General features: G+C 43.1%; 1 protein-coding gene across 3 annotated transcripts in view; it reads right to left on the bottom strand.

Moving 5' to 3' along the window:
* CDON (cell adhesion associated, oncogene regulated) overlaps positions 1-12,758 on the bottom strand; it is a 220,078-nt gene that overhangs the window by 10,832 nt on the left and 196,488 nt on the right. For all 3 annotated transcript variants that reach the window (XM_073603479.1, XM_073603480.1, XM_073603481.1), the window contains 9 exons: positions 11,193-11,428; positions 10,126-10,300; positions 9,861-9,992; positions 7,182-7,382; positions 6,524-6,705; positions 6,263-6,368; positions 5,981-6,103; positions 4,374-4,601; positions 613-884 (listed from right to left, as the gene is read on the bottom strand). In XM_073603479.1, coding sequence (XP_073459580.1) covers positions 613-884; positions 4,374-4,601; positions 5,981-6,103; positions 6,263-6,368; positions 6,524-6,705; positions 7,182-7,382; positions 9,861-9,992; positions 10,126-10,300; positions 11,193-11,428 — 1,655 coding nt within the window. The remainder of the gene's footprint in view (positions 1-612; positions 885-4,373; positions 4,602-5,980; positions 6,104-6,262; positions 6,369-6,523; positions 6,706-7,181; positions 7,383-9,860; positions 9,993-10,125; positions 10,301-11,192; positions 11,429-12,758) is intronic.

The raw sequence follows: 12,758 nt of genomic DNA, 5'->3' as shown, positions 1-12,758 counted from the left end.
AAGAGGGACAGAGGGACATTACTCCAAATCAGGGACAGTTGAGAGCTATGGATTTGCCTTTCGTAAATAACCCCCTTAGTCCTCGCATGTCATTGCCCAAAGTGCAGCTCACAATATTGGTTTAGCTCCCAGCATATGACCAGTTTTCATCTCTGGTCTCTGCTCTGTGATTAAATCAGATATACAGAGTAGGAGAGATCAGAATACAAGTTATACTAGAGTTGTGGAACTTCTCCCCCTTTTGGGGACTATTGGGAATTGAACGATTCACCTCCTGAGCTCCACATTACTCAGACATCTGAGGGACTTACCTAGCAGAGACGGCATCGTCTGTTTAGGTTAATTTCATGCTTTACAAAATGGACTGTTATGAATGCACCCTGTATTAAATATTTAGCTGTATGTTTATATTGTAATGATGCATTTATGAAGTAAACAATTTTTGCATGATTTGGGGTGCCGCATCTATTTACTTTTGATTTTTTTTTTTTTAATAACTAAAATAAACCAGAACATTATCATAAGTAATTTACAAAAAAGAAAAAGCCCCTAAGCACAAGGTGAGGTTACTGCTGTACAGTAAAGCAGTGAGGTTGTAATATGTAGACTTACATTGGAAATACTGTGAGGTAAGTGTTCATAGTCTGGACATGTCCCCTTATGAGGACTGCTGCAGGTGGGATAGAGCTCTCCGTTCATGAGACCATTAATGCCGTTGTGTACACTGTGATGCATGTGTGGACAGCCATTGGCGATATTCCCGTTTCCAATGAATCCTCCGTGGATATTTCCATTAATCCAGTTGGTTCCTGGTAGCGTTGTGTATTCTACCATCTGGCCGTTTGGATCGGATCCTTGGTATAGATAGCCGGGCGGCTCAAATTCTGCAGAAACAAGAACCCGGTTATATCTACAAGCGGGGACTATGTGGATGGGTCTGAGTATGACAGCACCACAGGCATGTTCCTCTGTATGGTATCCAACATGGAACTCTTCACTTTAACAGATTTTATATTGAAAGGCAGGGTGCTAAAAACAATCAATGTGTACATTGGCTGGTCATGCTCCCTAATGAACATCAGTAGATTGCTTTAATAAAAAGCCCTGGATTCCTTCCTAGGTGTAGATAATACAACTGGATACAAATATTTATAGATAAATTTGATCCAGGAAAAATCTGATTGCTTCTCGGGGGATCAGGAAGGACATTTTTCCCTGCTGGAGCAAATTGGAGCATACTTTGCTGGGGTGGGTTTTTTTTGCCTTCCTCTGGATCAACCGTGGGTATAGGATTGTGTGATTTTTTTTTTTTTTTTTTTTTTACCCCCTTTTATAGGTTGAGCTAAAAAGGGACTTGTAACTTTTTTCAACCAGACTAACTATGTAACATTCATTGCAGCTAATAGGAAATGTTCACATGTGCCAGGAGGTGTTTAAAGTGGTTGTAAACCCATGATCAAAAAAAAAACCTACAAGACAAAAGGCATAATGAGTTAGTATGCATAGCATACTAGCTCATGAATTACTTACCTTAGATCGAAGCCCCCCGCAGCGGTCCGCGTACAACGCTCCGGCCGGCGACATCGCTCCCGGAGTTACTTTCTGGTATTGCGGCTCCGGCACTGTGATTGGCCGGAGCCGGGATGACGTCACTCCCGCACATGCGCGCGGGAGCTGCCGGTAACAGCACACTCACTGAAGCAACGGCACGTACGTGCCGTTGCTTCAGTGCGCATGCGCCAATGACGTCGGCACATGCAGATACAGGGGATATCTCCTCAACCGTGCAGGTTTAGGAGAGATCCGGGGTAGCTACAGGTAAGTCTTATTATAGGCTTACAATCACTGTGAACTATAAACAAGCTCCTGTGATAACAAGCAAATCTGACCATTGCCTAGGAGGCAGAAAGCAGAACCACTCTGCTGGCAATGAGCCACCTGGGGTGACATCGAGGATAGCCTTCCATTGACCTCTGTGGAATCTTTTTAGCAAAAGGGTGGCAACCCGCTTTGCCCCACTAGTGAGGGATTCCATAGGGAGACTGGCAAGCAGTATCTTAGAAATCCTGAGGATGCTGATTTGTCACCAATGGTGTGTGACACCAATACAATTTTTTTTTTTTGTTCAGTCTGAGGATGGACAAATTCCTAAGTACAGCTACTGTATTCTGACAGCTGCCATGCCGGCTGTCAAAACACCCCAACATTGGCTGTATCTGATTGGATGCAGTCCCTGTTCAGCTGACAGTTTTCCACTTGGCTACTTGGATTTCTCAATTGGGGGATACAGAAAATGGAGGGTAGTGACAAGTCCTCCCCCTGATTGAATTTCAGATAGAACAACAGAAATGGCTGAGATTTGTACACTGTATGACCCCGCTTTAATAAAACTCCCATTTTAATTGTATTGCATTTTATGGAAACAAGTGTTACAATTGCCATATTAAAGTAGCCGGTGAACAACTTGCCGATTGATGCCGACTGGCAGGCAGTGGCTCTGCACAATGCGCCTTTAACATCACTATCCAGATTCTGCCCTCCAACACTACAGCAATTCTGTGTATCTAATTTATGACTTCAGTTATAACCAAGAAAGGTTTGGTACTGCCTGACCGGTGCAGCATTGGGACAGCATTTCAGTAGACATGTGCAGTTCATTCCCAATTACTATTCATACTAATTTTTTCTTTTTTGAGATTCAGAAATATCCTAATACCAGAATTACAGTATAAACAAAGTTTACTGAATGCTCCAAATAATGAAACAAAATTTGTCCGAACTTCAAATCGAATTCAATTCAAATTCAAACTGTAAACATATTTTTGCAATCAAAGACTGTGTTTTATTAGAGTACCATTTGGAAATAATGCTGTTTTTGTTAAGCCAAAAGTGATTTAACCACTTCAGCCCCAGAAGATTTTACCCCCTTCCTGACCAGAGCACTTTTTGCGATTCGGCACTGCCTCGCTTTAACTGACAAATGCGCGGTCATGCGACGTTGCACCCAAACAAAATTTGCGTCCTTTTTTCCCACAAATAGAGCTCTCTTTTGGTGGTATTTGATCACCTCTGCGGTTTTAATTTTTTTGTGCTATAAACTTAAAAAAAAAGAGCGATAATTTTGAAAAAAAACACAATTTTTTTTTTTTACTTTTTGCTATAATAAATATCCCCCAATTTTTTTTGAAAAACAAGCTTCTTCATCAGTTTAGGCCAATATGTATTCTTCTACATATTTTTGGTTAAAAAAAAAAAAAATCTCAATAAGCATGTATTGATTGGTTTGCACAAAAGTTATAGTGTCTACAAAACTATGGGGAAGATTTATGGCGTTTTTTTTTTTTTTTTTTTACTAGTAATGGCGGTGTTCTGCGATTTTTAGCAATATTGCGACGGACAGATCAGAGATATTTGACACATTTTTGGGACCATTGACATTTATAGAGCGATCAGTGATATAAAAATGCAGATTACGGTATAAATGTCACTGGCGGGGAAGGGGTTAACACTAGGGGGCGATCAAGGGGTTAACTGTGTGTTCCCTCACTGTGTTCGGATGGGACTAACTAGGAGAGATGACAGATCGCTGTACCTACTTTGTAGGAACACACGATCGGTCTTTTCTTCTCTGACGGCACAGGGATGTGTGTTTACACACACAAATCCCCGTGCTGGCTCTTGTGCACGCGATTGCGCCAGCCTGCCACATGCAGCGGGCTCGCGCCCACTCTGATGGCTCTCCTGGGCAAAGCTGTGTATATATAAGGGATATCGCCCAGGAGAGCCATTCTGCCGCAGTATACCTGCATGAGCCTGTCAGGAACCGGTTCAAGAGTCATTGTAATCATTTGATGAAGATTTTTCTGTTGTTCACTTTGCCGCATTCAAATCGAAAAAAATATATACAATTTTCAATTTGACCGATTGGACGGTTTTAAATCGGAAGAAAAAAATTAAAATAAAAAAAAAAATAATAAAAATCGGTAAATTTGAAGAAATTCGAAAGAAGACATGAAACGAACTCCGAATACGAATCAACTGAATTTAACAAAAACGAAAAATAACTAGATTAACGAATTTAAAGGAAACAAAACACATTTTTATGTCATGGGAAAGCCAGAGACAAACAATGTAACAGATCTCAACTAACGATCAATACCTGGTGGGACTGGCTCCTGCTCATGTGACCATTCTGACAGTCAATCATAGTGGTCACATGACCACCAATCTTTCCCACCCCTCTGGTCATTCAGAACCCAATGGGAAGGGGTTATTTGGTGAAGGGTTGAGAGAAAAAAAATCTTTTAAAATGAAGACAATGGGAATTTTGATTACCTTTTCAATTCATTTTCCTAAGATAGAGAGGTACTTACTGTGCATGAGACGTTGCTGTCGATGTTTCAGGAGACACATGGCAATGAAGGTCATCAATATAAGGACCATCCCGCCCAACACACAGCCAACAATGACATACAACATGTCCCCGCTCCGGGCCAGAGTGATGGATGAGCTGGAGCTTCCTCCTCCTGCGTTCCGTTCTGAAGCAGACGTCGTGCTGAGCTCAAGAGGGGGGAATTCTGAGGCTCCAGGGCTCTTTCGGGCTGGATTGAACACAGACATAATACAGGGAACGGTTACGTTTTGTTTTTTTCTCCACAAGTGCAGAAAGAATAACTACTTCATAAAAAAATATAAAGATTTAAGAGATGTGTTGATAGGAGGTTGTGGGGAGTCCAACAATAACCTGATAATAACGTAATTATTTATTTTATTTAAGCACTACCCACCTGGCCAATAGCAGAATGATGGTCGGGCGGTGGCTTTCCCGCTCTGACATCATAGGACGTCCTTCAGAACAGGCTGCTTGTGCATCTCCAATCACAGTAAAGAGCTTATGACGTAGTTTACCATGTGATAAGCTGTGTCCAATCACAGCTGATCACAGTGTAAACAGAGTTGCCGGTTATCAGCTCTCCTTTCCTCACGAGCTATCACAGGGAGAGGAGAGGAGAGCCAGTAACCGGCAATCCTGACAGGGGACATCAGTGCCCCGATTATCAGTGCCCATCCGTTCCCGCTATCAGTGCCCATTAGTGCTGCCTATCAGGGCTTCATATCAGTGCAGCCTCATCAGCCCACATCAGTGAAGGAGAAAAATAACTTTTTGCTAAATTTTAGAACAGAGAAACTAAGAAAAAAAAAAAATTTTCTTCAATTTTTTCTGTCCTTTTTTTGTTTAGCGAAAAATAAAATAACGCAGTGGTGATTAAATACCACCAAAAGAAAGCTAGATCTGTCTAAAAAAAAAATGATAAATGTCATATGGGTACAGTGTTGCATGACTGCGCAATTGTCATTCAAAGCGCTGAAAGCTGAAAATTAGCCTGGGCAGGAAGGGGGTTAAAGTGCCCGATATGCAAGTGGTTAAGCCTTCAAGATAAGAGGGATGTTGACTGAATGCTGAAGGCAAACATTTTCCATTTATGCTACGTGAGGCTCTGTGGTTGCAGTACGTATACTACATCTGTGACAGCACTGACATGTAAGCGGACTCCCCTGCAAAAGCAGTGTATGTTTACCTTTGAACCAAGTTTTTTTGGAGGTGACTGCCTCCTATTAGGGTAGATGGGATATCCCATCATGCCTCTGCCTGTGGGAGTCATGCTTGTAACTGTCAGCCTTGCAATGCCTTATGGGACTTGTAGTTTCGCAACAGCTGGAGGGCCGCCAGTTTGAGACCCCTGCTGTAAAGCCACCCAATGTAACCCCCCCCAATCAAGCATCTCAGGATTACCTGTCCCCCCTGGGTGCCTGAGACCATTGTGGTGGCGTCAGGATAAAGACCAGCGGGAGATCAACAAATATCTATTCACTGATCTTCCCATGAAGGATGAACCAAGAATCACTCAGATTCGATTACTTTCAGGTACAGAGCTAACGTAGCACAATCTGTGCTCAAATAGCTTCAAAAGTGACTCACCTTTAGTCTCACATATCATGACGTTGCTGTAATCACTGGCTCCCCTCTCATTGAAACATTGCATCTTGATGTCATAAGAGGTCTCTGGCTGTAGGTCCCTGATTAAATGTTGATGCTTCGCTCCTGATTGAAAACACAGACATGGTCTTCTGTTACTCAGCATATTTACAAAATGGGTTTCTCTCTCTTTTTTTTTTTTTTTTTTTTTTTTGGGGGGGGGGGGTGATCCTTAAAAAAAAAATAAATAAAAAAAAAAAGGTAAAAAGGTAAGCCCCAACATACCTTCCACCACGTCCCTTTTATAGTCGCCATCATTGTCGCTGTCGGTGGGCCGGTAGTAGATATAGAAGCCTTGGATGGGAGTGTTGTTGTTGTTTGATGGAACGTACTATGAAGCAGAGGAACACGGGACAGAAGTCAGTACAGATCTTTATTATTAGTACACAGAGAAAAATTACAGGTGAAGATTTCTGGAAATAGCATTTTCTAAACAATATAAAGACAAAACTTCTAATCCTAGAACAGAGAAGTAGAAATACTCACAGTCCATTTCAGCAGTATGTGCGTGTCTGTCACCGCCTCCGTGTGGTCGATGCGAGGACCGACAATCAGCGGATTGGGTAGTCGGCTGCCGTATGCAGCAACCTGGTAAGGTCGTGAAACCGAACTGCGCATACTCTCCCCGTAATTGTTGATGGCGATGACCCGGAATTTATACATTGCCCCTTTAATGGATCAGAAGGGATAATCAGATAACTTTTGAAGGAGTTGTGACAAGCTGAATGTGTTATTTTAACTTTTATGGACTATGAATGTGAGTATAATGCCATTCATGAACTAGGAAATGTATAGGAGCCCTGGCAAAAAGACTCTTACACATGGCATATATAGTAGGGCTAGACTAAATAAACATGGTGCATGCACTGCATAGAATACCTTGGTGCAGTTTTCTGTGCAACACATCTGTCCTTTAACCTCCCTTTAATTTGCATTGAAATTATATTATTATTATATTAGAATAAAAAATTTCCATCCGGTTGCTTTGAATTTTCTTGTCACTGTTGGACCCCTCTATTGATTCGAAAAATAATCAATCTTTCTTACAACCTTCTTTTCCTTAGAATGTTTTTTCTAAAATTCTACCCATCTAAGTCCAGCTTTAGATTAGTCCCACAATACAGTCAAACAGCTCTTCCTGTACCTGGCTCTAGATTGGAGACCTCCACCGACAGTTTTGATGGGGGGATGTTCTCTGCTGCAGTAGCCCAAAGTCTCCCAGCTCTTTTGTATTCCACTTTAAAAGAAGTGATTGGGGAGCCTCCGTTTGCCCTTGGGATCCAGGTGACGTAGACGGAAGTCTCAGACGCAATGGAAATGGTGGGACGATCTGGGGCTTCGGGGACTAAAGAGAGTAAGCAAAAGCCACAAATTGTCTATGCAATTAATTTATTCTAGATTTAAACAGCAGGAAAAAAAAAATTACATTCGATTCCAACTTTCAACATTTAGCAAGATGTAATCATTCGAAACAAGTGCAATCAGACAAAAGGGTAGAATGTGTAGCTTAAGGTCAGCCAAAAAGGAAACCCCCCCACAGGTCTTCCTTAAAGCGGAGCTCCGCCTTCCCCTCAAAAAATGAAAAGTCAGCAGCTAGAGTCCAGTGAGGTCGGCACAACAGCTGGTGTTTCCGTCAGGTGCAGCCGCCGCCATTGCCGGTAAGGGAATCCAGCAGTGAAGCCCTTCGGCTTCACGGCCGGGTTCCTACTGCACATGCACGAAGCGCAGCTGCGCTCTCCTACTAGCCCAACAGTAGGGGAAGGAGGAAGCCGGACTTCTGATGTACCTCACCGCGGAAGTGAGGAGAGGGTACCTATCAAAAACAGATACCCGCTCACCCCTTCTGGTGCCAAAATGTGGCACCAGAAGGGGGGGGGCAGATAGGCAGAAGTTTCACTTTTGGGTGGAACTCCGCTTTAAGCTTGCACTTTACGCTTTCATTCTGCAAACATCCACTCATTGCTGTGTTTCTTCTTCAATTTCCATAAACTTTATTGAAACCACTGCATGGCTGTTTTCTCATTGTTCCTCCCACTAGACACCACTCCTCCCTTGACATGTTTTGCCCTTAATCAGGGTTTAATCATGGGGATAAATAAGCCCTGATTGAGGACAAAAAGGACATGTCCAGCAGGAGTAATGCTTTTAAAATAGCCATGCAGTGGTTTCAGTAAAATGTATTCACATTGAATAAAAAAAAAAAAAAAAAAAAAGGCAATGGTGTGTGGCCTGTATGTTTGTTCATTGATGCATGCAGGGAAGAGGTTCCCAGTTAGGCCTAGCACTCACAGCTGGTAGAAACATGGAGGGCACCATGAGCGGTACAACGGCTGTCATTTTACATGGAAAACTCTGACTTGCCTTGTGGCTCCTCCCACTCTGGTCACAAGACCCGCTGACAGCCTTTGGTGTTGGACGTTTTGAACAATCCAAATCAGGTTCACCATAATCAAAATTCATAGGAGAGTCCTAGAAGTCAGCATTTGCCAGCTGACTGCTGAATGGCAATTCAAGACTCAACTCCAAATAACATAATTCCAACTGAAAACCAAATACTCGATCTGGTCCACAGAAGACCGCATCTGCAGTTTTCCAACAGTATTATTAAACACAATCTCCAGGCCTGGTTCTACAGAATACAGTTTTTTTTGGTGAAATCAGAGTTCACTTAGACTAACATGTTGTATAGATTGGCTACGTAACTGGTACTCACAACTTGGAAATACTTACACAGTCCACTTGGAGACAGAGAGCAAAGAAATGAAGAATAGAGAAAGAGAGGAGGTTAGTAAGCAAAGGACATTTGTTAAGGGATAAAACTGTGCTTCTCAGAAGTTTATATGTTTAAAAAATATAAGCAGTGAGCTTCTTTTCAAACTTCAAGGACAATCGCACCCAAAACTTATATTTTTCCATTTTGCATGGTTTCTGAAAAACTAAAATATCACATGCAGGTTTTTTTTTTTACTTCTCTTGAAGGCTCCAGTGGCAGGATCAACCAGCCAGAATTTCCTGTTCCACCCAATCGTTTCAGTCACCACAAAGCCAATAAACGATTGTATCAGAGTTCTTTAAAACAGGGGTCTCCAAACTTTCTAAACAAAAAGATAGTTTACTGTCCTTCAGACTTTAAAAGGGGGGCAGACTGGCCACAGGCTTTATGTTTACTAGGAGTAAACACATTATATAGCACTTGTGGTCAATAGGAGGAGGAATGGTGCCCCGTGATTGGTGTCAGTGTGGGGAATAGTGCCCAATTATTTTTTTTCATCATTTGGAGGAATTTTGCCCTCACTGTTGGCGTCAGTTGGAGGAATGGCGCCCAATTGTTTATATAAGTGGCAGGAAATGTACCCCCATTGTTGGTGTCAGTGGGAGGAAAAGCATCTAATTGTTGGTGTCAGTGAAACGAATAGTGCTCCATTGTTGGGGTCAATGGAAGAAATAGTGCCCCACTGTTTGTCAGTGGAAGGAATGGTGGCTCATAGTTGGTATCAATGGGAGGAAAAGTGCGCCAAAGGCCACATTTGGAGACCACTGCTTTAAATAATTCTCCATAATAAAAGATAAGCACACACATTGGTATCCGGGCTTGAGAGGGCAACATCTCTGATATGCCGATTTTGCCTTGAGTGGAGGTATTACTGCTAAAAATGCCCCCCTTGTAGAAATCAAGGGGAAAAAAGTTGAGTGAAGCTAGCATTTAAAACCTATCCAAATCTATGAATATCGATTGGAAATAAAAAGAAATATTAATTGAAGTTAAAAAAAGACTATTTTTGTCTACAGGAGACCCAGACAAAAGCTCCAAAATGACACTTACCTCCACTGTGTCGGAAAGTGTCTGGATTCACCAACCCAAAATTACTATTGAAACTATCATGGAATGGAGTTTGCTTGGGGGCCCCAGCTGGAGGGGACAGCGCCGGTGTGTTCTTGGAAGATGAACTTCTTTCTGTACAAGGAAACAATACCGCCATGAGAACTGCTTATAGCTGTGTAAATAAATCACCAAAACAATCCATGTCTGCTGAATGATAGGCTCAGCTTCTCAAAACAAAAAAAAATTATATAGATCTGCAACTCACCTTTGCTGGTTCGGAAGGTAAGCATAGCAGGCTGCCCCTCACCGGCTGCGTTTCTGGCCACCATCAGAACCTCATATAGACTGGATGGTTCGAGCTCCGTCAGAGGAAACTCGTTCTCGCTGGCTGGGACACGGATGGAACTCCAGGGCCCTGCTACATTGCCGTCATCATCCAACTGCAGGAGATTATAAAAATTGTGTATTAGTGTCAAACATTTGAATGTGTGAAGCAGTAACACCTACATCCAGCTGTTGTGGGTGTAACTCTGCTATGTGGTTCCTTTCACCGACCCCTTGGTCCTGCAGCGCCATAGGGAGGGTCAGCAGCATTAGACACTCCTGGAGTATTGAATGCTAAACATTCTTCAATAAGCTTGGATCTTCATGCCGGCACTGTTCAGCAGCATGGGCAGTGGGACAGGCAAGTGTTAATTGCTTGCTTTGTGGGTATGACCTATATCAGTGATGGTGAATCTTAGCACCGCAGATGTTTTGGAACTACATTTCCCATGATGCTCAACTACAGTACATAGTGCATGAGCATCATGGGAAATGTAGTTCCAAAGCATCTGGGGTGCCAAGGTTCGCCATCACTGACCTATATCAACTTTTTACCATAGCGATAGAGTTGCTTTAAATTACTTAACTGAACCTTTAGCCGTTTTAGTTGAATTCGGGATTGCAGATAATATGAAAATTATCCCATCTACCCTAATAGGAGGCAGTCACCTCCAAAGTCAGACACTTTGGAGGTGGTCTGCTTTAACATCAATGGGAGCCATGCTTCGCCTGTGCAATAAATGCAAATCTCCTTCACCATCTCAGCTATTACCAACAGCTATATTAGGACCAGTGCTGCTAAAAATTCATAAAGTCATATAAAATGATTTCTGACACTTGATTGTAGTTTACAAATTACATGTGCAGTATATAGAACATACACTTGTTAAGCATGGCTCGTTATTGGTCACATCTGAACATATATAATACAATGATTATTGTAGACAAAAATTACAAACTACTTTGTACTAATTGAACTGGTAAGAGAAAGAAAAAAATTTTGCTCACCTTTCTATAACGCACAAAGTACGCATTTATAGGCAAACCGCCATCTCGTCCCGATCTCCAAACTAAGTAGTACACGTCCGGTTTGGTTGTCTGCGGTGGGCTGAGTATGATGGGTGCCTCTGGAAGCAGAGCGCCATTGACTGGCTTATCGGTAGGTGGAAAAGTAGGGTGGGCGGTGGTCTGAGTAAGGCCTGGAGAGCTGGTGGCTGAGCGCAGAGTGCTGACCTCATAGGGAACTGAAGGGATAAAATAATGATTATTAAAATCACATGAACATATCTGGTGACCTCAAAACTTGTACTAGCTGAGCAGCAAATCCTCTGGAATTTGTACAGAAAATAATTTGTACGTTGGTCAGCGAGTGCGCGTTGGTCTGAGAGTACCTGTGTATTGTCTTGTTGAGTATTAGTGTCAGGAAGCTAGTTGTTGTTAGGTAATTTGGATAGGGTATAATCCCCAATCCTCATTAAATTAGGAGGTATGATGCCGGTGGGTGTGGAGATGCGACTCGGTGTACATCTTGCGGCATGTATGTGTTCCTTGATCATCCGATCGAGGGCGAATACTGCTGTGCAAAATGTAAGCACATTGTTTCCCTGGAAGCCCAGGTTCTGAATCTGGGGAAGCAACTGTCAGCGCTGAGAAGACCCTCCATACTAAAGAAGAGCCAGGAACGTACACAGCAGGGGCCAGCACAGAGGCGGGGGGAGACAAAGAGGTGCAGGCACTAGGAAAGAGTAGATGGGCGATAGTCAGGAAGGGTAGAGGGGGAAGTGCCAGGGAGGCTGATCCAAGGCTGGAGCATCCCAATAAGTACGCTCCATTGAGTGACATTGGTGAAACCAGTCAGGGACCAGCACTGCTGGAGCTGAGGGACTCTCCTAGCTGCCAGGGGAAGAACTCCTCCAGCGAGAGTGGGGGGGGGGGGGGGGGGGATGATAGATTCTGGTGGTAGGGGACTAAATTCTTAGAAGGACAAGAGGGGGCAATCTATCACAAAGACCTGAGGTGTCAAACTGTATGTTGTCTACCGGGCGCTCGAGTTCGGCACATCACGGATCTGGTGGACAGACTACTGGGAGAGGCTGAGGAAGACCCAGCTGTCATGGTGCACGTTGGCAGCAAATTACAAAGTCAGAGGCAGATGAAGTGTCCTAAAGAACGATTTTAGGGACTTGGGAGCTAAATTGAGGAAAAGGACCTCCAAGATAGTTCAGATGGTAGACACACCAACTAGAAATAAAGCGTTATTGGCTACCGCAGATATTATACCCGTTTCACAACTCCCCGATTTGGATAGGCCAGAAGCGGTTTAAAAAAATAGAATCCCTCTTTAGGGAATTAATTTGGAAGAAGGGCCAATCCAGGATTAGTTTGCAAACTATGCAGTTACGAGTTAAACAGGGGGGTATGGCGGTTCCACATCCGAGGTCATATTTTCTGGCAGCCCAGTTGCAACACTTAGCGGGCTGTGGAATTCTAGGAGGGGAGGAACCCCAGTGGCAGAATGATGTTTATAGTGGCCCCACATAGTATATTAGTGGAGGCATTAGAGGCAGACTCATT

Source organism: Aquarana catesbeiana, linkage group LG10 (genome assembly GCF_042186555.1).
Source record: "Aquarana catesbeiana isolate 2022-GZ linkage group LG10, ASM4218655v1, whole genome shotgun sequence".
NCBI lineage: Eukaryota > Metazoa > Chordata > Amphibia > Anura > Ranidae > Aquarana > Aquarana catesbeiana.
This window is presented reverse-complemented; position numbering and strand designations above follow the sequence as displayed.